This window comes from Lepus europaeus, chromosome 11, assembly GCF_033115175.1.
Source record: "Lepus europaeus isolate LE1 chromosome 11, mLepTim1.pri, whole genome shotgun sequence".
Classification (NCBI taxonomy): Eukaryota; Metazoa; Chordata; class Mammalia; order Lagomorpha; family Leporidae; genus Lepus; species Lepus europaeus.
Window position 1 is genome coordinate 38,310,754 of NC_084837.1, and position 26,422 is coordinate 38,337,175.

General features: G+C 42.6%; 2 protein-coding genes across 5 annotated transcripts in view; one reads left to right on the top strand and one right to left on the bottom strand.

Annotated features, from left to right (window-relative positions):
- SLC25A21 (solute carrier family 25 member 21) overlaps positions 1-9,382 on the top strand; it is a 536,203-nt gene extending 526,821 nt beyond the window's left edge. For both annotated transcript variants that reach the window (XM_062205252.1, XM_062205253.1), the window contains exons 8-10: positions 4,227-4,408; positions 5,263-5,315; positions 8,742-9,382. In XM_062205252.1, the coding sequence (XP_062061236.1) occupies positions 4,227-4,408; positions 5,263-5,315; positions 8,742-8,803 (297 nt within the window). In that variant the 3' untranslated portion in view covers positions 8,804-9,382. The remainder of the gene's footprint in view (positions 1-4,226; positions 4,409-5,262; positions 5,316-8,741) is intronic.
- Positions 2,515-26,422, bottom strand: PAX9 (paired box 9). Of its 3 annotated transcripts, none has more exons than XM_062205251.1 (4): positions 26,222-26,422; positions 24,884-25,513; positions 22,018-22,160; positions 2,515-2,666 (listed from the first exon to the last, which is right to left on the bottom strand). In XM_062205251.1, the coding sequence occupies exons 1-4, from the start codon at positions 26,223-26,225 to the stop codon at positions 2,604-2,606; spliced, it is 840 nt and encodes a 279-aa protein (XP_062061235.1). In that variant the 5' UTR covers positions 26,226-26,422; the 3' UTR covers positions 2,515-2,603. The 3 variants fall into 3 exon arrangements, with proteins under 3 accessions (XP_062061235.1, XP_062061234.1, XP_062061233.1); XM_062205250.1 differs by having other exon boundaries at positions 2,542-2,712; XM_062205249.1 differs by lacking the exon at positions 2,515-2,666 and adding an exon at positions 10,087-13,252.

The window sequence follows — 26,422 nt, forward strand, 5'->3', positions numbered from 1 at the left end:
GCTAACCTGGAAGAAGGTACTTGTCAGAAAGGAGAAGGTCAGGTGGGGATGCTGGGAAGGTAAGGTCTTGAGTGGCCAGGGTGGGTTGTTAGGATTGAAGGCAGTACAAGTTAGCTGTCCTGGGTACTGTTCAGGAGCTTCCAATAGCAATCACAGAATTAACTGGGGCCTGAGTAAAGGCTATGTCCCCAACTCTCCTGAGCTGCCAGCACCCATTCAACTTGGTTTTCCTCAGTTATGAATCCCTTGGTCTCTGCCTGGCCACTGGTGCTCTCCATTCATTCCCTGTACTCCCCAGAAGAGCTCACTTGGGTTCAATGGAATAAATTCCTGTATTGCTCACCTTACATTTTACTCCAGGTTTCCAGGTTGCAAGCCTCTTGTTTCATGTTTAGAACAGTAAGGAATATTTGCCTGAGGATTTCTTTTACCCTGAAACCACCACATCTCTGCTAGGTAACTCCAAAATACTATACAAACTCTATATCTTGGAGGTTTAATACTCGGGATCAAGGTGAAATCATTGAGCATCTCACATAAATGTCTACCATGTTGAGAACCCTAAAGAGAGATTTTAATGACCAATGACCTCACCTGAGGACTTTAGTTAGAGCTTCATCTTCTACCCAATTATTGCTGCCCCCCAGGCTTAGTAAAGGTACTGACAGAGTTGTCCTGGAAGAAGAGAATCAATTTTTATGGGAGAACCCATGAAAGTTTCTTGAGCAAAGTGGGATGTAAGCTGGACATCAAAGTAAGATTGCTGTAGGTGAATATGGTGAGGAAAGATATTCTTGGTTATGAGAATAATTTGAGGAAAGCATGGAGTTGGGAAAGTATATGTGAGTGATTATGAATGAACCAATGTAACTGGAGCATGGGTTGAGAGTAGGAATGTAGCACTTGAGCCTAGAAAGATGAGCTAGAAGCATATTGTAGGAAAGAAATCCAAGGCCAAGTGAGGCACTTGGTCTTTACTCTCCATGCTGTGGGGAGTATTGAGGACCTTTAAATAGAAAGGTAGCAGGAGCAGATCTATCTTTAGAAAAAGAGGACCCTGGTGACCAAATGAAGAAACCATAGAGGATAGCAAGGAAGCAAGGCCTGGTGGGGAAAGTAATGAGAACTTGAACTAAAGCCAGAGGTAGGAGTGACCAAGAGGGATGAATGGTGGAGGCCTTTGGAGGCTACATTCATTTGAGGATGGCTGGTGACATGAAGCAAAGAAAGCAGAAGTGACCTGAGAGGGCTATCCTTGGCATGCCTATCTTAGCCTGGGAAGCTACCGTGAAGCAGAAAGTATAGTATGGAGCCGGCACCGCGGCTCACTAGGCTAATCCTCTGCCTGCGGTGCCAGCACTCTGGGTTCTAGTCCCGGTCGGGGCGCCAGATTCTATCCCGGTTGCCCCTCTTCCAGGCCAGCTCTCTGCTGTGGCCAGGGAGTGCAGTGGAGGATGGCCCAAGTGCTTGCGCCCTGCACCCCATGGGAGACCAGGAGAAGCACCTGGCTCCTGCCTTCAGATCAGCATGGTGCGCCGGCCGCGGCAGCCATTGGAGGGTGAACCAATGGTAAAGGAAGACCTTTCTCTCTGTCTCTCTCTCTCAATGTCCACTCTGCCTGTTAAAAAAAAAAAAGAAGAAGAAAGTATAGTATGGAAAGAGATAGACCACAGACCCAGAGCCAAGTGGTGGGAGATAGCCTCTTGACCATCTCAAGTGAACTTTTTTCTTCCCTAGAATGCCCAGGGGAATAGCAACTAACCATCTGATCTTCCCTGGCTAGAACATCAAAATCGCTGATTCCAGAAAGGGGCCCTCAGCCTGGAAGTTTCAGTAGCCCTGAAGAATTTTAGAAGCACATTCAGCACCTTCCCCGGAGATCCTGCTCTGGGAAGCTGCGTGGGGCTGAGGTAGAGCCCAGCATCTGTATCTTGTGGAGCCGACAGGCAATTCTGAGGCCCAGCTGGATATGGGAACTACTGTGGGGTCTTCCTGTCGAGCTGGGAAATGTAGACTTGATGAGTTGGACCTTCCTCATGCCAAAGGACTTTGATGGTTTGGAGACGCGAAGTTTCGGTCTCCAATGCAATGTCTCTAGCACAGTGACCTTCAGTGAGTGTCTTAGTGTCCCTTCCATTCTGAACTCTGATTTTTTTAGCAAACACAGCAGGAGATGGAGAGGCTGAATGCTCAATAATGTCTCTGAACTTCCCAGGACAATATGGATGCCGATCATCACTTTCCCTCTGGTCCTTAGTGGGAAAGGAGAACTTGACTGTCACAGGACACATTGAGAGCATCTTTGTGTCTTTAGAAAACAACACATAGTAATCCTTTCTTTTGCCAGGCACTTTTATTTGTATTTTTATTTGTATTATTTTGTATTACAGCACTTTTATTTGTATTATCTCTTATTATTTTAATTTAGTTTTTACATTCCACAAGCACTTTGTGTATTTTATTAATATGCAATAATTGTACATATTTATGGAAACAGAGTGTTTATTATCACATGTATTTTCCAGAAAAATGATGCAATATGAAGGTAAAGTCAATGTTACAATTTTTCTTTCAATCCACTGGGCTCTTCATGATTCAGAAATTCATCCAAGGTCAGACAACCAGAGCTGCTCCTGAATTTGCCGTCCTCCGTGGCTCCAGTTCTGCTTTGTGGTATAATAGAGAAGGGTAACATAAAGGCATTTTTCTCTCCTTGTAAAAGAGAAAGAACAGGGGGAGGGGGAATTATTTAAACACACCTCACTCATACTGCAATCACCGCATTGTTTTCCTGTTGAAACACCCTGTTGGTTTTTAAATCCCTTTAAACCTCCTGGCACCTGTATGGCCCAGATCCAAGAATTATTACCGAACTCCTTGCTTTTTATATTTAGCCACATAGGAGTTTCTGTGATGGTAACTGGCTCTTGGTTCACTTGAAAATTTCAGAGCTTCCAGAAGTTTCCTTCTTCCATAGCAGCTGGTACCGTGCAATACTCAGACCTGATGTTTTGTTTTGTTTTGTATTTAAGCAAGGTGTGTGTCCCTTCCTTTAGTTCTCCTGCTGAGTAAAATAGTGTCATGGCACAACCCTGTGTGATTCCTCTGTGATAATCTTTCTGAGGCAATGACCAAAAGACAGGGCTAGGGACAGATAGCATTGAGCAGTCCACGTCGGTGGCTTGCAGTCAGTGCTACTAACCTCTCTCTGGAGCAAGAACTGAAGCTGAAAGCGTAATGAGAACTTCCCAGCAAATTAATTACAGCAAAGCATAATGTGAGCTTGCTAGGCACAAAAATAGGCTGAAGGAAAGTGACTCCCACATAAGACCTAATTCCAAACTTTGATGTCAGAAAGCAAGACAAATCAGACGGAGGTGATTCAGATGGAAAGAAATCTAGACACACACACACACACAATTTCCGCCCCCCCCATCCCTCCCTGTCTCCCTCTCCCTCTCCCTCTCCCTCTCCCTCTCCCTCTCCCTCTCCCTCTCCCTCTCTCCTTTATCCCCTTCCTCTCCTTATCCCGGTTTCTTCCTTTGCCGTGAAAGAAGAATAAGATCCAGGAACAATGGGTTGTAAATTCTTCAGCCAATTAGTCCGGTGACTTACTACTGTTCATAACGCACAGAATGTCACAGGCTGTTCTGCAGCCACCCCAAGTTGGTTTGTTAATAACAGGAAGCTAGCACTTCTCAGTACAGTGGATCAGCTACACGTGAAAATAAATGCAAAAAACCTGGAGGGGAATAGCAGCAGGCCGAGAGTAGCCTTGATTTAATTTAACATTTGGGGGTCCACACACAAATGAGCATTTTAGTAGGCTTCATGGTGGAAGTTGCTGTCATTTGTAAAATATTCTGGCCAATTAGCTAATAGTGTGCTTGGATTTCTCCTGTTTTGATACAGTAATACTAAGTACATTGTGAAGCCCAATTATACAAATCATCCCCATATGCCATACCAGTCTTTCTTTATGAACTGTGTTTATAAATCCTGTGTGAGGAAATGTGTACTTCAGCAATTTAGACCATGTGTAAAAACATAGCCAATGGGATTGTCAAGAAAACAAGCTCCAGCCTAGGAAATCCTAATGTGTTCCGCTGGAATAACAGGAGGGTGCCGGGAGTGCAATGCTGTGCTTCAATGCCTATCGCTTTATAGTGTTTAACCGATTTAGGGTCTTCCACTTCCCCAACTCATACTATATTCTTTTCCCTTAGGATCCAACCTTGGAGTTTTTGAGAAAATTCGGGATTGGTCTTCTCTCTGGGACAATAGCCTCAGTCATTAACATCCCTTTTGATGTTGCCAAAAGTAGGATTCAAGGGCCTCAGCCAGTTCCTGGAGAGATCAAGTACAGAACCTGTTTTAAAACAATGGCGACAGTCTATCGGGAAGAAGGGTAACACATTCTGATTTAATAAACGTGCCAGGCTCAAGGGTTGTTGTGGAAACCACATTGTACTTCTGTTTTGATGAGAGCCAGTAAGCCCTTCGAAGTTGGGGGTGGGGGCGGGGAGGGTGTCTAAGACGCTCCGTGGAATATTTATGACACGTTTTGCAGAGCTCACACAATAGTGAGTGGTTGGCAAAATGTTCATACGTCATCCAGGCTGTGCTGTGGGGTGCGATCATACAATACACGGCGTGTGTACCTTAGAACCAAGATGTCAGTTTGCATAATATGCTATTGTATACTCTGCACCCTTTTAATACACAGGCAGGTGAAGAATTGACTGACAACCTAAGCAAAATGTGACCCAACTGTATTCTCGTGGGAGGACTAGATGAGAATTCTGTAAAAATCATTTTCTTTTAAAAACGTGAAGTATGTGCTTTCCATATCCTGGGGGATTTTTAAGTCTTTTTATCTCTCCACCCCTCCTCACCAATGTCTTATTCTCAAGTAAACAAGTAATATTATTTTTTAACTAAACTGCATCATGTTTCCTAATGTGGAAACTGAGTTGGTTGTCTTTTAAATTCAATTACAAAAGTTACTGTGTCCGTATACACAGCTGTCTTGAAGGTAAGACCTGACTTGAAAGCAAAACCCATCTAGCTGATGAAAGTCATGCTTCTGATGGGCCAAGGTCGGCACAGCTTGGGTCATAAAGAATGGATTAACTCTTTCCCTCATCCCACTTGCCACAGAAACTACTAAGCTAGAATGTTGGGCCAACATCTTAATAAATCTGAGTCTCAACCTCATTTATTTTCAGAATAAACATGTTGCTCTTTCCCTCCTGCTTATAGGATTTTAGCTTTATACAAAGGCCTGCTTCCCAAGATCATGAGACTTGGACCAGGTAATGATGTTTTCCTTACTTATACCCTCCCTTCTTCATTGTTCTGGTGTCTCTTATTTCGTTATTTGTGTCTATCCGTGACACAATAAAAGTAGACCACACTGTGAAAGACGGAAGCCTTCAGGATATAAAGTTGTCTGTGAGTATTCAAGATACCAAAGGCATCCGTTAGAAATGTTCTACCTTTGTTTATAAAGTGACTATTTATGACCTTGCTGGAGGCTAATAGAAGCCAGAGCCCAGCCTAAGTCAATAGGACAGGACCCACAGCCAGTTGGAGTTGGAATGAGCACCAAGGTCTATACAGTGGCTTCAGGCAGAAAGGGAGGATTTTCAGAGGGACTGGCCTAAGAAGACCTTCGCCTGTGCTTCGAATTCATTCTTGCTCCTGCCTCAACTGTATGTCAAAACCAGAAAAGGAAGACAGTCTGCTTCCATGAACGGCAAGAGCCAGTCTTCCGCAGAGTCACCTTGAAGGAATAGTCATGCCCCAGCCAGGCACTCCCCTTTCCTGGCCTCTGTCAGCTTCACAGTGGAGGCTCCTGGCTCCGGGCCTCGCCTGACACAGTCCACAAAAAACTGGCTGCTCTTCCCACAGAGAGTCAGCTGCTTCTGTGTAAATAGATAAGAAAATAACTGCTGCAGACTCAACCGCCCGGGCAAATAGTCTTGGATTTAAGCAACCTGGTGAATAAGTACAAAAGTATGCTCTAGACCACGCTTCTGTTTGACCAGACCACACTCTTCTACTTAGACATCCCGGGAGTCTTCTCCAGAACCTTCTCCCATTCTCTTCTCTCCGAGATTTGCCATTCCTTCCTTTGACCACCCAATGTCTTCTTCCCTTCTGCACTGCACTCATCTACATGTACATTTACCCGAGATCTTAAGACAAGGAGCCAGCATTTCTACCATCCTCAGTCAGAGAACAACAGTCTGCAGTTGAAGCTGCTGTATAGTCTACACTTTCCTGCATGTAGAAAACACTTCCACAGTTCCCAAACCATCTATCTCAACCTTTCCAGGCCTTACAGGCTTGGATTTTCGCTTCCTATTTAAGAGGCAGACCTCCTGTGACGTGTTGGGCATGTGAAACAACTAACCCAATAATAAAGAAGGCTGGGATTGTTGTACATTTCTATGAGCTGTATAGGTAGTTTTTTGTTTGTTTGTTTGTTTGTTTGTTTTTTTGACAGGCAGAGTGGACAGTGAGAGAGAGACAGAGAGAAAGGTCTTCCTTTTGCCGTTGGTTCACCCTCCAATGGCCGCCGCGGTAGGCGCGCTGCGGCCGGCGCACCGCGCTGTTCCGATGGCAGGAGCCAGGTGCTTCTCCTGGTCTCCCATGGGGTGCAGGGCCCAAACACTTGGGCCATCCTCCACTGCACTCCCGGGCCACAGCAGAGAGCTGGCCTGGAAGAGGGGCAACCGGGACAGGATCGGTGCCCCGACCGGGACTAGAACCCGGTGTGCCGGCGCCGCAAGGTGGAGGATTAGCCTAGTGAGCCGCGGCGCCGGCCTTTTTTTTTTTTTTTTTTTCTATACCAAACTGTAAAAACCATCTAGAAGACCTAATATTAGAGAAAATCACAAGACTGGCCCTTAACTAGCTCTCTCACAGGGGATGGGCCTTAAAAGGCTGTGTCAGGGACAGTTTAGCTAAAATGGTAATTGACTGGAACCTTAATCCAAAACTCTTAAATAGTCTGACCCCAAGTTTTGTTAGAGGCTTGCAAATGTTGGGCTGTTTTTTTTTTTCTTATATGTTTTTGTATGAGGGGGTCCTGAGTTGCCGTGTTGTGAAGCCCAATGAAAAAGCTTGCTGTGAACTTCACTGTCCAGGCTAAACAAAACTGGGAATAGTGGAAACCTCTTTCAGGGACTTGGCCTTCACTTCACTCCAAATGTGCAAGTTCCATCAGCCTCAAAGGGAAGAAAGGTAGAAAGTAAGACTGTTGAGTGTAGGGCAAGATTTTTTCTTTCCTTTTTGTTTAAAAAAAAAAAAAAAACAGTAAAAAAGAAAAGAAAGACGAACCTGGAATTTTAATCCTTTGTTCTGGAGAGGGATTCCATCATATTTTTACAGCAGCCTGAGCAGCTCCTTGTGGTTAACCATCAGGTACCTCCCACAAAAGACTTCACGTCTGTGGTTTGAATTCCAACTATCACTAGGCTGAAAACTAGCCTCCTTGTCTAACATGGTGAACAGTTAGTAGGAGTAAATGCAGCAATTGCATACATATTGTGAGTGACAACCTTCTCTAGTGTGTCTCTTTGTGTTTGCCAGAGTTCCAGGAGGCCTACAGCAGCTGGAAGAGTCTAATGGCGTATCGTCGTGGGTTAAAAATGAAAATTACAGGCAGATAATTATCTTTGGTGTATGGTTACACAAACATATGTAGCCTATAGATTTAAAGAAGAAGGCACACGGCAAAGTGTGCAAAATAACTAAGATCCAAATCAAGTTGTGTTTCTTTCGGTCGGAAGTGAATCTTCTGTTCGTGTAGCCAAATCTTCTCAAAGTTGTGCCCAGGAAATTTGTGCACATCTTTATGCTGTACTACTTTTCAGTTAGACATGGAAGGACGAAGAGAGGTTATCTTAAGGGGCTTGGGAACAACACACTGTTGGCTGAATCAGATAGAACACAAAATGATCTTGGTACAAATGCTTCTCTCAGCATCTGGAAATTGAGCAGCCTCAGTATCTGTTTCCCCATGTCAGATTCCTGTTGACACATGACCAGAAAGCCGCTTTGCAGCCAGTCATACAACTCTCCTCTTCCAAGGCAAATGATAGTTTCTTGCCACCCAACTCTACTACCAAATTTTTCAAGTTCAAATCCATATACATCTGAAGCAGGTGAAAGACATGACGACCTCCCCCCCTTTATTAAGTTTTACAACATAGATCCAAACATCAGAAGCTATTTTCCCCCATGTAGTCCAGTTTGGAAGCCATAAGAGAAAACCAGACTCTTCCATCAGGTACCATCTTAGAGACTTCCTTCTTGAATGCAGCTATGATGATGCTAATTGTGGACAGAAAAAGATAAATCCTTTGCCTGCACAGGAAGAATCTGAAGGTTTCTGTTCGCAGGAAAGCCACATGCCCTTACATGACTAAATATGTCTCTATTTATTTACTTTTAAAAAATTATAAGTGCCTGAGAAAGGATCTGCTGGGGAATGATGAAAGCTGCAGAAACTCATGGAGGAAAAATGTATTTGGAGACTCAAGATGGTCTTGATTTTACCCTGAGAAGTCTCCGCAATGGTTTTATATCTATGTGTCGGAATTCGAGACCTGGCGATACCAAACGGGCCCTGCCTGAAAAACTGCCTTGGCACCTCATGGCTGCCGAAACCCGGTGCCAAGACAACACTGTTGCACGGGCTGGATGATAAAGCCAGCTCTTTTCTTTTCTAGGTGGTGCGGTGATGCTGCTGGTTTATGAATACACTCATTCATGGCTGCAGGAGAACTGGTGATGGCCTGGGAAGAATGTCTCCCCCTTGAGACAATGGTATTTGCTGTGCAGCACCAGGAACAGGAGAGACTTTTGATCAGCTAAGCTAAGCATGCAATTATGAAGGGGAAATCAGTTTGTTCAAGAATAAATCCAATTTAGATACTTTAAAAATTATCTTTAGACAACTTGGAGTAATGATTTGGGCTATATACTTAGAACTATGAGAAGAAAAATAATGTGAAGCAATGAGGTATTTAAATCAAATATAGAAAAATAGCATAGAAATCAAATGTATTTCCTAAAAGCAATCTAAGCTTTGTCACTTAGGCTCCTCTTAACATTGCTTCACAATGAAAAAATTCATTGTAATGATAATTGTTTTCCTAAGAAATCCAGAAATACTTCAAGTAAATTCTTGAAAATAAATCACCCTGTGGCTAGTTCCTTAAGTATCCAATGAAAGACTGGGTTAAAAAATGTTAAGACCAAAGTTAAACAGTTTCTGTATGAGATTAAAAATTTCCACAAATAATATTTAAAGGAAAACATCTTTAAAGTACACTCAAATGGCCTTTTAAGAATTTTTAATTTTGAGTACCATGTTAAAATGTAAGTCTGTTGGCTTTATTCAGTAATAATACACATCTCAGCTCTATTTTCCTAAACCTACTTTATTTTTCACCTTGTTGTATTTTAAAAGCATGATATATCAGAAGTCCTTTAATTACAAAGATGATACATGAAATCAAACTTTCCTTCACATAGTTTATTTTGAAGACAAATTTAATTGCTGAAATATTTTTATATTAAATCACAAATTGGAAGCACTCCCTGAGCGTGTTTCATTGTCTGTATTTGCATTGAAATACCTTTGCTAAGCACTCTTACCTATGCCATCCTCAAGAAGAAGATGTAGAATAAAACTATATATCCAGGTTGTTAGTTTGAAGTGACAGTTCCAGGTATGGAGTAGGCTGTCTCCAGTATTAAAATATGTACAATAAAGGTAAACTCATTTCAAAACAGAAGAACATTCTTAGCATCTCCAAGGATTCCTGTAGTAACATTCACTCTAAAAAATATCTCTTTGGCCTTTATGTAACCAAACTTGACTTTATGTCTACATCCTGAAATGCTACTTCAAGTCAACAAAAACGACTGTAGGCTCTAAATGACACATCTTCTTAAGCACTACTCTGAGATATTTCTACTGTGGGTCTATTTCTCTAAAGCATTTTGAAAAGACAAAGTAAAGGATAACATGATAATTATTACTTTTTATTAATTTAGAGCATTTTAAGTATAAAAATAAAAGGCTTTTTGACATTCTGTATATACATACACAGCCTTCTGTTGTACATCCTTTCCAACGTGTTTTTTAATTTATATTTCAGCCCAGTACTCCAATAAGAGGGTCATTAAAAACAGAAAAATGAAGAGAAATAAGATATGTCTCTGTACAACTGCGTTCTATCCTTGCAGGTAATAGTCTTACATCCTGTGAGAGAGAGGGTACCGCCTGCACAGAGGCCTTGGAAATGAGGCTTTAACCTCTCCACGCAGATGAAATGGAAAAGAGGTTCTGAAGAGTGCATTCGTCAGTTTATAACCAACACCAACACTTGTACCCTCTAAGAAACAGAGGAGATGTGTAACACCAACCAATAATAATAATGTTTAACAGTTCCAACCACATATCCCATCCCATTATCCTTCTAGTTTTTAAAAGTAGCTTTAAATCATAGCTTGTTTTGAATAGCAATTGTGTTTGGACTTTCTGTTGTCCTTTAAAATTATTCCATGTGAATTGACAGTTGTTAAGAGAAGACCTGGGTGGGGGTAAAGGGAGAAAAAAAAACTTTGATACAATTAATATTAGTTTTTTTTTAAAAAAAGCACAAGAATCAGAAAATAGTATAAATAACATAATAACAAGAGATTTCTTAATTTAGATAAAATAACATTTAGTTGAGTTTCCATACAATTGATAGTTTTTAAAGACCCCTAATAGTCACCTAAAAATATTTGATAAAGAATAATTCTATACCTTTTGTCTATTTTTCCGGATGGCAGGAGAGTCCCTGTATGGTATGATTTTAAAGTCTCCACCAAAATATTAGACTGGATCTTTGTTTCATTGGGTTTATAGTCTATGTTCTTACCAGACTGGGAAGTCCAGATGTCAACAGGAGTTTTATAAGATCAAAGGAAGACTGTGGCCCTGAGAGTTCGTCTGTTCCTTCCGCTTATTCCTCTCCTGAAGTTATAATCCTCTGTTTGTAGCACTGAATTTCGGTTGCGTTAGAAATACATGCAGTTCAAAGCTTTTCTAGAAGGTATCTGCTGCTTGAGGAAAGCAGTTCCTTGAACGTAGCTTGTGTGTCAGAAGTCTACTCACTGTTTACGTCCAGTGACGTGAACATCTAGCTAATCTCGCCAGCTGAGTTCTAAATGAAGCCATGAGACCGATGTGGTGGAACTGGATTGCCATGTAGGCTGTGCACAGCACAGATAGGAAGAAATCAAAATCACCTAACGAATGCATCTTTAACATCTATATCTAGTGAGGTGCTCTTTTAGTTATTGCACAGGATTAACACCCAAAAAAACCCACAATATATTAATTTTTCCAATAGATGAATTGTACCAATGTTTTAAAAATGCATTTTTAAGCCTATATTACCAAGCAGAAAGAACTTCCTAAACAGACTGGATAAAAACTGTAGAATTTTGCCTTTTGAACTACAACACATAATCACACTCACACACACAAATACCCCCACAGCAATTACTAACATTAAAGTGAAAGGTGAGTTGCTCTAGAAAGATTTACCAGTTAAACTGTGTTCTGTAATTCCAGAAATGAATAAAGGGAATTTGTTAAAATTAAATAGCATGTGTATTTCTGTCACCATCACCAGTTTACCTACATGTGAAACATGCTCTGTACAACAATGTAAACTTCACAGCAAGCCATCGTTACATTCACTAGAGCAGGATTTTCCATTTTCTTTACATTACAACATCATTTTGGGCTGAGATTGCTGAACACACAGGTAAGCCAACAATAACAGTACAATTTAGTTTCACAGTGGTTTTCTTAACAAAAAGTTCATTTTAAGTGTCTTTGCAAAGCGTTTCACATTAAATGTAAGTTTCTAAGTGACTTTCTTTAGAGCCTTCTTTCTCAGATATTTTCCACCCTCTTGTCTTTATATGCTTGGCATGTGTGTTGTTTGATTAGGATAAAAAATGGGAGACTGGCTTGTTATATCTGGTGTTTGGTTTTTTTGGTTTTGTTTGTTTGTTTGTTTGTTTGTTTTTTGAGTCCTCTGCTGTAGAAAGAAAGTGTCCTTCATGAGATATTGAAGCCTTCACTGCACACACAGATCTGGGGGCAAGTCCAGGTGCAGGAGCCCAAGCAGCCCACCACCAAACAGAGACAAAGACGTGGCCAGAAAGTCACCTTAGCAAAATAAAGAAAGAAAAAATAGGGGATGGGGCTGAGGGGAGGGAGATATCCCATGGAATGAAGACACAAATGCACCACCCAGAGTCCTTATTTACAAACTAATAGGAAATATAAACATTATTGTATTTGGAACCAAGTCAAAACACCAAGAGGAGCTAGATTCAGGTACTGCTTGAATTCTACACATATTTTTCAATTACAATAGGTCATTTCTCAAAAATAAGCAAAGGATCACTCAACCATGTCAATCATTGATTGGTTTCCTAATGATGAATTAAGGCTTACTTGGTCACCTTGTTTGATTAGAGGATGTAGCATAACTTTTTTCTATATGTGTTCTCCTTTATTGATTTCACAAAATCTCAACAATTGCACGTTTCAAAAGTTCAGGTTGATTTAGAATAAATATACATGTGTGGTTTTACCAAAGACTAGTTTTAAAAGTTCCTTAAGCCCTTTGAGGGGTGTAGCTTTCTTCACTACATTAAAACAGTGTGTGGGCAACACAAATGTCTCATTGAATCCTTAACGATGCTTTTGTTTTTAAAATCCTAACGTCATGTCAGGTTTTCTGCAAGAGAGAAGTTATGGCAAGAAATATTTAAATGTCATCAGCATAAAGGATGTCAGTCCATAAAGCCAGCTCTCTCGGGAGGGAGGGGTGGGATGTGACACCTGGGAAGAGGGGAGGATGTGCTGCCAGGGGGACCCCGGTGAAGCTGCTGGAGACGGAAGTTCCCATCAGAGTGCAGAAGCGGTGACAGAATGACTCCCTTCTCTGGCTGCCTGCACTCCCTTGAACGCCAGTGACGCGGGAATGTCACAGTTGTGGGGGGACAGTGGGGTGCCGCCGGCATGTTGCCATCCGTGTCCAGCAACATAGCCAGAAGGAGCAGCGCTGTAGGTCATGTAAGGTGACACTTGGGCCGGGGTAGGGTAAGGAGCCATGCTGGATGCTGACACAAAACTGCTCACAGCTGGGAGCCCATTTGGTGCCTGAGAGAAGCAGGAAAAGAGAAGTGAAAAGTAATCACATTACAATAGTCAACAATCCACAGGTTCTTAGAAAGAAGCTGAGTAAACTAGCAATATGTTAACTCTACCTTCCGACTTCTTTCTAGATTCGACCTTAGTTATATCCTAAAGGCTTGCTACTTAAAAAATAATAATGCCAAAAGGCAGCATATTATGTTTTCCACAAAAGTTCTGAGGAAGTTGCAACCAGAAAAGTTGCCTTTGCTATCTGAAAGAGTAGAGGACGAGGAAAGAATTAATGGCGATTAAATACCCTGTTCAACTATCCGCATTGCCCCTGTCAACCTTCCCAGCACTTGGGTTTTGTTTGGCTCTTTTATTGAGGCATTTGTGACGGGCCTGGTTGGTGCAGCTTTCATTTCCAGTAAAGACGGGTACAGAGTGTGAGCTGTCACGTTAGAAACGCAAAATGAGCATGACCTTTGTTAACTAAAACAGGGACCATCTTCATGTTGAAGATGCCCGCTGGACAAAGGACATGCGAAATGAGGCACTTGGTCTCATAAGGATTGTTTTTTAATGAAGATTGGACTTTTTTTTTTTCCCAGAGCTATATTATCAGAAAGGAAACTGTCCATCCAAATAAAGGAGAACTTCATGTGCATTATTTTGAAATCAGAAGTTTTGCTTACACAGTTCTGGACCCTGTTATGTAGAGTTCTCAAAGCCACATGGACTACTCTCTTAAAAAGAATTTAGACGTAAAAACTTTGTTTGCAAACAAAATGAAGCTTCTGTGGCAAGCAAGTCTGCATAGAAACCATTGCTCTCTTGGCGTCCAGTAAATTATTGTTGATATCGTTACTATTAACAACACCAAAACACCCTAGTTTCTAATCCGGATTCTGGCATGAACATTCGGCATCCTCTTCAATTACCTTAATTTTTTTTCCTCCAAATTTCTACCCGATTTAGAAATAAGTAAACCCTGTTCCTGAGACCGACATGAACAAACTAACATATCAACATACTTCCTAGTGAAAATATAATGTAAATCCTAATAATAAGGAAAACTGATTTCATCTTTCAAGTTAAATAACTCAAATGTTAGATGATTTTCCAATTCCATTACAACACAGAAATTGTTTTTTAATTTAATTCATTGGCTCTTGCTTTCATTCCCACAACTAGGAGAATGCAATGGTGGGGTCTCAAATACTGTGTTCTCAACATGGAGTGGATGTATATACATGGAATAGAACATGTAACATGAGTGTCATTTAACATTGCTCATGGATTTCTGACAAAATAAGAAAAAATATTAGAGGGGTGAAATCTGACTTTTGGTTTGTAAGAACACACCTTGTATTCTTCTGTTTGCCACTGTCTATTGTTTGAAAATGAGGAAAGAGAAAGGAAAATAAAGTTTCTTGAGTATCTCCTTTGTCCCAAGCACCAAGAAACATCAAGCATATTTTGCTGAATAATGAGGAGTAATGAATTGTACCTTATAAGCTGTTGAGTTTATTGTATAATTACAAGATAATGTGTCATGAAATAATACAATGTTGAAATGAAATTAAAATTTATTTCAAGAGTCCCAAAGAATGATGCTACATTTTTTTACAAGCAAAAAGCATAATCACACATCACATGAATATAATGAACTCTTACTCTCTTTTTACACAGGCAGGTATAGATGGGGGATTTATCCATTTACCTCAGGCCAACTGGCAAGTCAATGGCCATGTGTTAAAAGGATTGAAAAGATCCTTTGCTTTTCTAGAACCTGACCTGATTCTCATTGTTAAAGCCTCATCTGTTTCTTTACTTCTAAAAAGAAATCCTTTTTCCCCCTTTTTGAGAATGGCTAATTTTGTCTCGAAGGAGACATACTTTAAGGATCTCAGAAAATGAGTATCAGGATATAAAGCTATCAAATTGTGAGAAAAATCTAATCTTGCTTAAAGATTATGGTTCTGATCATTATTTAGAATTTTCCCAACAACCTTTGGGAAAATTAAATTGGAAAGCCATCATTCCACTGTAGTTATGGAAATACATTCACATTTATATCTGGCCTTTTCCATCCTTGTGTTACCAATGTGTAGCAGGAATAATAAAATAAGACTATTAAATTAAAATTGTTTTTAATATATTGAAAATCTGTGCTCCACATTTTCGAAGTACATAAAGTTAAAAAACAATGATCTAATTGCCAGAAAATGTTAGTGAATTCTATTTTTCATCACAGCTAAATTTTGTCCTACCCATCCTTTTTTCTTTGTGATTTCTATCTTTCAGATTCTTATTTTGTCATCTTCCTATTTTTCCCCATATACCCTTTGAACTAGTGTCCCATAAAGTGTGTCCTTTATCTAGGGTTCTTCAGCGGTTCCAGTGCAATAAATACAATCTCCTTACATGGACATACTTCTTTTTGCCCAGGGGCATTCCCCATGGAATATGGCCCTCAGATGGTCATCTAACACAGTGCTCCTGAGATGGGGGGGTAGACCATTGGATTTAAACCTGTGTTACCTTCAGGTGCCTTACTTATTCCATGACTACATTCATTTATCAAGTGTAAAAAAATACTAGTAGTTTTTTCCATATTTGTCCAATTTCTCATGCTTAAGGCATCAACTTTATGTTATAATTCTTAGTAGTATTAAGTATTTCAATGTCCTCTAAAATCCACAATATTTATTTAGTGTCATTTTAGTGATGCAATACCCCCCACATGGAGAAAGAGCGTAGGAAGAGAAGCATGGAGAGGGTTGACTTCATCTTGTAGAGTAAGGCAGTGGAAGGCTGAAGTGTTTGTTTAAAAAAAAAAAAAAAAGATAGAAATCTTTAACCTTAAATAGTATAAAAATAGCTCTTAGCTTTACCCTCAAGTTAAATTGTGACCTAGATTGAGGAATGGAGTTTTGTCTTAATTTACTTTTTAAAGTTCAGATTTAGAAATTTAGAAGAAAGGAGTAAGCAAGAAAGAACAAACGTGCTTTAAAATGTACCTTCCTTCTGCCACCTTCACTGTTCATTCATTCTAGTGATTCCATAAACACATCAATTTTCTCACTATTAATTTTGAAACATGACATTAGCAAAAGATATAAATCTCTAGTGGGTAAAGTAATTGTTATTTATGAAGCAATCACCGAAAGAGTAAAATTTTCCACCGCAAAGGAAAACAACTACAGGTAGCACTGATGCTTGTTTATTCTTTCCAGTAAAAGAGTGCATGAGTTAAACTTCCCAAATCTGTTTAATGTTTTCAGTTGAAGGGCATGTAATTAATCTGAAAAGCTAGTTAGGCTGAGTAGAGACTACCAAATGTACACCATAAATATAGTGGGAGCAAACATGCTAAATGACTCTATTTAATTGGATTGTAAATATGATTTATAAATCAACCAACATATGGAATCCCCAGGGAAGAGTAAACAAATTTTCCCAATGAAACCCCAGCAATGGGCATGTAATGGAAATCTCATTTTTGAAAATGACTTTACCTAAAGATTCCATAAATAAGACTTCAATCCCTCAACCCCTTTTTCATGTGGATCTTCCATGAAGGACATGAGGATTCTTTCCTCTGAAAGAACTGTGCAAAAGTTTACTCTCTAGCAAACTATCTTCTGCCTAATTTTGAGAAGGAGATTTACAGACCCAATTGCATATCCTGCAAAAAGGAAGTTTTTCTCGTTGCTGAATATTTTTTAAGAAAAGATAGATTTCATCACTTTGACATAAAAAGAAAATAGCCTACACATTATTTGTGATGCAGTGTAGTTCTCATTAGGCTTATCCCAACAAGAATGACAGTATGAGTTTTTAGTTCACTTGTTCTAAATTGTTAAAAGGGCAGATTTGCCAATTTTTTTTTAAATTAGTGAATATGATTAAGAACTGCATTGGTAAAGTGCTAGACTGCACACTGTCTGAGGACAGGGACTTGCCTTAATCATCTCGTATCCCCATGAAAATCATTTGTATACTTAAGTTAGTACAGGTTTGTGAAAGCAAAAGATGTGATACTGTTGCTTTAAGAATAAAACATAAAGCTAGGCACTCATTATTACAGAACAAGCATTATACTTTAAGTAAGCAAAATGAATACAACTGTTGGGGAAAAGTAAATAAAAATTCTAACCAAGCCGTTTCATTGTTTGATTTATGGTAGTTCCATTTATACCTCCCCCTCCAAGAAAATGCAAATACATTAGGATTCAAACACTTGTGCGCGCTCTCTCTCTCTCTCTCTCTCTCTCTCTCTCTCAGACACATACACACACACACACACATACAAACTGGTGTGACGACTGCCTGGCAATTAGAAGTTATAGACTATTTTTCAAATTCTGTGAATTGTCTACTCAACATTTTTGTCTTGAAGAAAATGTGAATAGCAGGACCAGATCCTCTACCCACAATCTGTCATCTATCTACTCATCAACTTTATCTGCTCCTCCCCTTAAATAAAATGTGTTTACCTTGGCTTTGTGCTAAAGTAGATTTAGCCGCAAAGAGAAATGTGCTTCCCCTAGAATTTTAACCTTGGTATCATAAGCAAAAAAAAAAATTCAAATCTGAAAATGATATTTTCTCTCTTTCAGTTACATCATTTTTCTCACTGCCATTCTTCCATTATTAATTCATTATTCAATGACCTGGTATGAAATAGCAGTAGTTATAAATATGGCTTCAACATTCATCCAAAAGGATCTTATTTATGCTTAGTTATCAGATGGGAGATATTATGCTTAGTTATCAGAATGTCTCCAGGTAATGGGACGCTGCTACAGTATTTAACTTCTTTTCTAAATTTTGTTTCTAAAATATTATTAAAATTGATGCAGGCTTCAATTTTTTTTACTTTTTTCAGTTTTATTTTACTTTTAATTGACACATAAAAATTGTACATGCTAATGGGGTACAATGTGATGTTTCAATACATGCATACATTGTATGATGATCAAATCATGATATTTAGCAGATCCAGTACCTCAAACATTAATCATTGCTTTGTGGTGAGAACATTTAGAATACTCTCTTCTAGTTAGTTCGTTATTTTGGACCTAAAATTTTTTTGCTACATTTTCCTGCTATTTTATATGACACATTTTATTGATATGTAATCCATCTTCTTAAAAGATACTACTACTTAAAAGTTAACCAGGCCAAAGGATGTTTTTCATAATAAATAACATGAACTTCAAAGACTCTCTATTGATATTAACCTAAAATGTTTAAAATTATAAATTATTTAGCAAAAACTGATTTTATTTCATATAAAGAAAAATTCAGTGCACCTTTATTTCTATCTTCATGACAACATTATGTTCACAAAGATGACTAGCTTTTTTAAAGTTGTGTACTAGAAAATTACGTTCAGAATTTTGAAATATTTATTTCTAATACAAATGAATGCTTCATAAGAATTTCAGATATTTATAGACTATTCTCCATTTCTGACATCTCAATTTGCAGCTAGCATCATACAAATTGCTGTCAGAGTTAACATGTACAACTCCAAAATGAAGATACAGAAAGATTATAATGAGCATTCAGATTAGAGTACCAGATTTACAATATATGTTTTCTGAGAAACTAGGGCCTGTTTGTAGAAAATGTTTCTAGAACTACACAATTATTTATAAACTGTCTAAAAAAATAAGGCTTTAATTAAGTATCACATTGAAGGACAGATATGTTCCAATTTTCATTTCTTTCTATAATGTCCTTTTGCCATTCTCTTGTATTCAACAGCAGTATTATGCTTCCCACAAGAAGAAAACCAGCTGTTAGGAGCCAGAGAACATTGTTGCCATTCAGAATTAGATGGTATTAAGAACTTCTAGTCCAATATTAGATGTAGGTTTTAAAAATAAATATTCTGTTCTCAGAGATGGACAATAAGGACTTCTGAATGGTATTATAAAATATTAAATACAGTGTGATATTAATGTATTAAGACATTTGTATATTCTAAACATTTTTCAAAAACAAAAGATTGCATGCATGTGGCTGAAATGTGCACACAGTTATAATGACTAGGAATGGCACATCTTTCTTTACATTGAAGTTGCAAAGAAAACTCTAGATTATAGTAATCAATAGAATCTATAATCAGTTGCCAATTCGACCCTTTGGTAATTTTACAGGTGTCTTCTGGGAAAATATGCACCAAGCCCTGTGACTCTGAAGTCTCAATTTCCTCCTTTGCATGCTAAAATGAAACTGCTATCAAAAATATTGCACTACTTAATAACTACTATAAATGCTCTGAAAGTATTATGGGAAAACATTTTACCCTCCCCCTTTTTTTGGTGAAAGATTTTCAAGTTTTGCTCACTATACAGAAGGGGGGAGATGTTACGTAGATTTACATTTGGATTGGAATATGCTGATAACAGCGTGGAAAAAAAAAAACTTTGAAAAATAAAGCTCCCCTTTGAATATGGGTAAGAGGAATGCACACATATACAAATATATGCAACACACTTGATGTCTGCATGTTTTTGAACAAGTATTAAGATATAATTAATTTTACACTTAATGACATCAATGTCTAAGTTTTCAAAATTGCTAAAAAAATGGTATCTCCTATCAGCCTGCTTCACATATCTTCAGCATAAACACTATTTAAATAAACCTAATAGTGTAGCCACTAACTTACATTATGCTTAGAAACTTTTCAGGTTTTGAAATTTTTCAACATTTCAATTTTCTAACTACATCACAATGCAGAAGATTAGCATATTGCAAGTAAGAAATTTCCAAATGTAAGTATAATGTAAATTTCTTTTTATTTTGGAAAAATGCCTCATTCTCTTAGAGCAACATTTATTGACCACTTATTTCTTTTAATTACTTGCTTTTACAAATCTGATACATTAGTGATTGACACTTTAGAGTGTAAAATGCAATCAATTTTAACATTCAGAATATAGAGTATATGCTTGAAAGCATTTAAAATTAGTAAAACAAATTAAGTAACTTGTCAGTTTAGTTTTGAAGTGTATTATGAATTCATCATTGCTAACCAAGTTTAAACGCCAGTTCTATAACTCAAGGGAGTAAAAAAGTGACAATAACTACAAAGGCTTTTTTGCATTATGAGTCTGCTTTACACATAAGTTGAGTTCATCAACTACATGTGGGAATTAGAGACTATTTTTCAACTCTATACTTCACAATGTTATTCCAAGAAATGATGACCTAATCAAAAGCACTGGGCACCTATTAAATGCTTGCTACTATGCTACGTGCTCTCCATACCGCTTTCTGTGATGTTAACAAAATGCCTTAGCACGTTTGGACTCTAGGCTGTCTGAACAAAGTATATTCTGATAAACAGTGCTTGCTTTTAAAAGTCAATCTCTAAACACCATTTATAACTTCAAAAAGGGGGGTGAAAAATGAACTTAAAAGATCACACGGATTTGCCACGCACGTTTTGAAGCGTCTCCGGCTTCGAAGAAGGCTTATGGCGTGCCATATGGTTGCACTGCTTCCTGAGTCCCCAGGACCTCGTTGGAGCCTGGCACTATGATTTCCTACTTTTAAACAGGAAGCTACGGAGGCTCTAAATAACGAACTTGCAGAAGAAGCGGAGGTGCCTCACCGTGGTCCTCTACTGCCTGTTCTCTTCGAGTTAAGGAGCATGGATGGGCCCTTTTAGGAGGGAAAAATGGCAGACTTTCTCACACCTCCTCATCAGCGTTCTTGACAGTGGAAACAGCGAGGGAAGGGGCTGCCCTGGCTGCTTTGCCTGCGGTCTTGGCCACGGGGAAGCGACTATATACACAGTCTGAAGCTTCAAACAAAGGCAGGCGGGCAGGGAAGCGCCAAGGAGAACTGGGGCGCAGAATATCGACTAGGAGTTTTACCCCAAGTTGAGTGAGAGGAGCAAGTTCTACCTAATTTTGAAAAGCCGACTTGGACAGATAGGAAAACAGTAGGAGTTTTAAGACTTCGAAATAATAAAACCGAAACAGTGTTTCGAGGCTGTGGGACTGGCCTCTGGGATGAAGCAATTTGCAAACCAGCCCCGGGCTGCTCCGGGAAACCTCCCGCTGCCCGAAGGTCCGGTTTTTGAGAGTTTTGAACTCTTGACTCCAGCGTGGTGATGAATTTAGAATCAAACCTCTCGGCGGTTGTCAGGGGAAGCCCAGACGCGAGCGTTTGACATTTTCTTTTGGAGAATCGGGGGAGGGACGGAGTGGAAGAAAAATTAAACGGTCCACAGCCAGTCCATATAATTTGAGGTTTTCTCACCAACCTCCCTTGGGAGATGACGAGGTGACCTTTTTAATCGGGAAATGGTAACTTCACGGCGGTTACCTAGTTATCCCACGTCCTAATAGCACGCGGGACGAGCCACGCTTGCTCGTTTCTGAGCCGCAGGGCCGCGGGAGCCGGTGCAGCTCCGCGACCCGAGGCCACGGACGCGGCCCTTCGCACGCTCCTGCTGCGGTTAACCCTGGCCGGCGCGAGCAGCCGAAGGGGCTTCAGTTGCGGCCTCCGCGCGCTCTCGAAGCCACACGGGCCTGCAGGCGTGACCCAGGCCCACTCCTGGCGGGGGTCGAGGCCTCAGCTCCGCCCTCGGAGGCCCGAACAGCTGTCCCGCCCCCCAGCAACTGAGCATCGGGCTCCTGTCAGCAACCGGGTCGCCGGCCCGGGCTCCCCTCGCTCGAGGCTCGGGAAGGGACCTGTGTCCTCCACCGCCCAAACCCCGCCGCCACGCGGCCCACCTGGCCCGGCCCTCGCCGCCTCACCTGCCCGTACTTGGCTTCCTGCTCCAAGGCTCCCTTGTCCAGCCCGTTCACCGCGTGCGGGGCGGCGGCAGGGAAGTTGTTGCGGCCCAGGCTGCTCCACTCCTCCACCTTGGGGCTGTGGTAGGGGGAGCTGTCGCTCACTCCTGGAAGGAGGAGAAGGTGTCAGGTTGGTAGCCCAACCCGCGCGCCCCCTCCTGAGAAGAGACCCGCACCCGCGACCTCGGTTAGGCCCCCTGCCCTCGGCTTCGCCGGGGGCCGCCACCAGCCCCCGGGCCTGGTGAAGTTCGCCTCGCCTGAGACCGGGCCTTCCAGTCGTGCCTGCAAAAAGACAATTTTCCCTTTTCTGCTAACCTTCGATTTCCCTCCTCCCCTCTTCACTATCTCGAGGAAAGCGAGTGAAAGAAACCCGAGCGTTTTCCCAAATCTGGGACAGAAGCTGGATGCGCTGCTCCCAGCTCGCCCATCCTAACCCAGGCCGGACTGGAGACTGACAAAGATGCTGTACCGGGATCTCTAGGACTCAAAAGGAAGAGAGGAGAGAACCTGACCTAAGGTGCCTGTATCTGTACTCAGAGTGCTCACTGTGCTGTGGATGTCTGGAACTTACGCCAAGAAACAAAACAAAAGATCTGCAAAGTCATTTGCAAACAAATAACTAAACGATGCCCACAATACACATGCAAAATATATGTGCACAGATTTCCACCTTGTGTGTACATAGGACTACCCTGGTGCTCCCTCTCCACACACTAAATCATGCGGTTTTGTGCCTCTGACTCAAAAAAAAAAATTGTTATTGCCATTGTGAATGCCACAAGTATCAGTAGGAATGGGGTTTATAGAGAGAGGGTTTTTAAAAAGAATTGAATACAAGGTTAACAAAACGAAAGTAGAATTAAATGTTAAAGAAGGGAAGAAAGCCATAGGTTATCCTTTCTGTTCTTGATAGAAAAGCAAAGAAAATTATGTGTTATAAGGTGATTACTACTGTACACAGAGTTGTCCATATTGAATCATTGGCATCTTTAAGTGACTAAAGTGTAATTTCAAAGAGGAGGTATTTGAAGCAATATATTTTCGTCTTTGAGTCCTACGGATGAAGGAGTGAAGTGTGACCAAGGCACTTAAAACTTGGTTTTAAACACTTCCATGTGACCTGGTGCTTTGAGGGGGTGATCATTTTATAGAAATGATCATTTTATGTTCACAAACCACCTTGTTTAAAGCTGGCACCCAGAATCAACACAAGTATCTGCCATGAAGATTTGCTCTCTCCAGTAAGCCAATCCTTTGCCAACTGACATTTGGTCTGACTGTAGAATCTCTCGAGAAGAAAATTTTTCTTTGCAACTCTGTCAGTCTGTTTTCACCATGCCTCCTCCCTCAAAGATTAGACTGTGTTCCCATTTTTGCACCAGGATGGGGTGTTTAGGCCAGAACTGCCTGTCTCTCTTTGCCTTCCCAGACAAAAGGCACTCAGTGGGCACAAGCCTGAAGTTATCTTAAGAAATTGAGATCTCCCTGCAAGGCCCCATTTCTGCTGATCTCACACTTTCCCATGAACAGGGGCTTCCTCCAAATGTCAGTGAGGTCAGTGTATCCTATAAATCAAGGGCGAACTCTCTCCAAGTAAAGCTGCAAGTAGCTCAGAGTAAGACAGAACCGGGCTCTTGGAAATTCACAACCAGAAACCAAGAAGATGAGAAATCAGGCCCCTGCTTTAATTACTTAAAAAGATAATTGTGCCAATGTGTTGGCAACTGAGAAAGGCAGGAAATAATTAAAGGAACTATTTCCCCCTTTATTTAATTTTTCCTCTGCATTTTTTAAACTTCACGGCTGAGACATTAAGAAGGTATCTCTGAAGTATTTACATTCTGCGTGGAGAGTATTTTTACTCTTTTCTCCCTACTCAGAGGTTAAAGCCTTTTTTTTTTTTTTAAACAATTCAATAAAAGAAAACAAACTCCGATCTCCCGCGGAAAGCAAACTGAGCGGGAGAGTCGGGGGCTCCTGGTTATGCAGAAAAGGCGGCACCAGTGAAACCGTGCAAGCGCTAAATAAGCAGGCTTTCACTCGCGGTCCCTGAGCTCGGATAGAACTGGAAAGAACGTAGAAAGGACGGCATGGAGTCGCCATGCACTTTCTCCCCATCAGTGCAATGGCGGGTGCCACGTTCTTTCCCAAGATTTACATACACACACACACACACACACATACACACACACACGTTAAGGGAGAGAGAGCGCTAGCCTGATTGAGCTTCATGCAAGTTACTAGTAGTAACTTCGGGACCTCCGTTTCCGAGGAAAATGAAGTGAAGCATAAGAACGAAACCAATTAGGTGACATTTGAACTTCCTGCCTGAGCAAATTTGGCCTGATTGCCAGTATCCGAGAAGAATTTCCACCGCGCACCGGCCTCCTCGCGCCGCCTCTGATCCCGGAGCATGCTGCCCGCAGCGGCGTTTGCAGCCGGCAGCCCCACGCCGGCTCGGGCCTCCCGGGCTGCGCCCCAAGTCCAGCCCCGGCCGCGCTCTCCGAGTGAGCAAGCCCGGCTGAGGCTGCGGCGCGGCGCGAGAGGCGGGGGAGGGTGGAAAATGCGAACCATGTGTTGGGGCTGGGGGATGTTCTGGGTCTGGTAGTTTGAGATGAGGCAGGAGGCTGTGTGTGGCAAGGAAGCAGGGGCAGGAGTTTCGAGTTAATGAGATCAGGGTGCCCCCTGGGAAGCCGCCTTTCGTTTCCAAAGGAAAAGGCCTCGGGTGGTGGGATGGACCTGGGCCGGGAGGCCGCAGACGCCGGGGTCCCAGCGCAAGGGCGCGGGCAGGTTCCGAACACGTTCACCCGCCCGGTCTCCGTGCCCTTACCTTGGTCGGTGATGGAGCGGATGCCCAGGATGTCTGTGACAGAGTGCGAAGAGGGCCAGGTGCGCGGCATGGCCACCGAACCGGGGATGGCGGGCACCCCGGGCGGCGTGGGCACCTTGGCGGCCGCAGCCGCCGTAATGGGGCTGGGGTACGAGTAGATGTGGTTGTAGGGCAGCGCGGGCTGCGGCGCCGGCTGGTGCTGCTTGTAGGAGTCGTAGTGGCCCTGCTGGGCCAAGTTGCCGATCTTGTTGCGCAGGATGCGGCTGATGGAGCTCACCGAGGGCACGTTGTACTTGTCACACACGCCGTCCGCCAGCAGGCGGTCCCGGATCTCCCAGGCGAAGATACCCGGGTCCCTCTGCTTGTAGGTCCGGATGTGCTTCACCACGGTTGGGGTGGTGACGCGGGGCTTGCTGCCCCCGATGGCTCCTGGCAAGATCGAGCCCGTCTCGTTGTAGCGCGCCAGGATCTTGCTGACGCAGCCGTGCGAGACTCGTAGCTGGCGGCTGATGTCACACGGTCGGATGCCCAGCTGGGCCAGTTCCACGATGCGAAGCCGGATGGCGTTGGGCAGCGGCCTCCCGTTCACGAACACTCCTCCCAGCTGGTTCACCTCCCCAAAGGCCGGCTCTGCAAAACCAACACACGGCGCGCGGGGACGCGCACCCCCGGCTTGGGACAGCAGCCGGGCCGCTTGGCCCCCTTGCGCACCGGCTTGGGGCAGGGCGCACGCACGCGCCCCCCGACGGACGCCCAAGGCTGTCCCCAGACCAGATCCCACCCCCATCCCCCCCCCCCCCCCCGGCAAAAGATTTGCCGCGGTCCAGGAGGACCCCTTCCCGCGTTCCTGCCTCGCGAGTGGCCGCAACTGACCAGCAAAGCGGCGAGAAAGTCTCCGAACCAGGCGGGGGAATCGGTCTCGACGCCTGAACGCGCACCCGCTGGCGGGCTCCGCACGGAAGCTCTCGGGCCGCTCCCCGCCCCCGCCCCCTCCCCCGCGCCCCGCCCGGAGACCCGCGCAGCTGGACCAAGCGTAGGGCAAAGCTAGAGAGAGTTTGGGATTGTTGTTTTGGCTGTTTTGTTTGCGTGCGTGCGTGCGTGAGCGCGTGGGAAACACGGCTTGGATTGCCACCGGGGCTGCGGGGCTCTCCGATGCCACGCTGCGCTGTTTAAAACCAGGACCCCCGCATCAACAGCAGCCCAGCAGCCGGCACGCACACCGGACCGCCTGCGCCGCTGACCCTTGGCGCCGTGCTACACCCAGCAGTCACCGAGCAAAGTCAATCAGCGGAACGCCCGTCCGCCGCCGCTCTGACAGCGGCCCCCGCAGCCACTCACCCATTGCTCCGAGCCGTACACCAGCCCGGCCCTGTCCCGCACTTCCAGAAAGAAGCTTGACGCACGGCCGCGGTAGCCCGGCCTGTCGCTGTCCCGGGCCGCCGGTGCCTCCGCTTCTCCCCGGGAGGAGGCGGCGAGAGTGCAAAAGGAAGGAGTAAAAGGAAGTCTGTGCCCCGATGAAAGAGGCTTGAGTTCTGCATT

Coding starts and splice junctions, on each gene's coding strand:
- PAX9 (XM_062205249.1), bottom strand. Junction 22,161..24,883: donor CCGCTCCATCACCGACCAAG/GTAAGGGCACGG, acceptor TCCTCCTTCCAG/GAGTGAGCGACAGCTCCCCC. Junction 13,253..22,017: donor AGGAAGCCAAGTACGGGCAG/GTGAGGCGGCGA, acceptor TGCTTCTCTCAG/GCACCAAATGGGCTCCCAGC.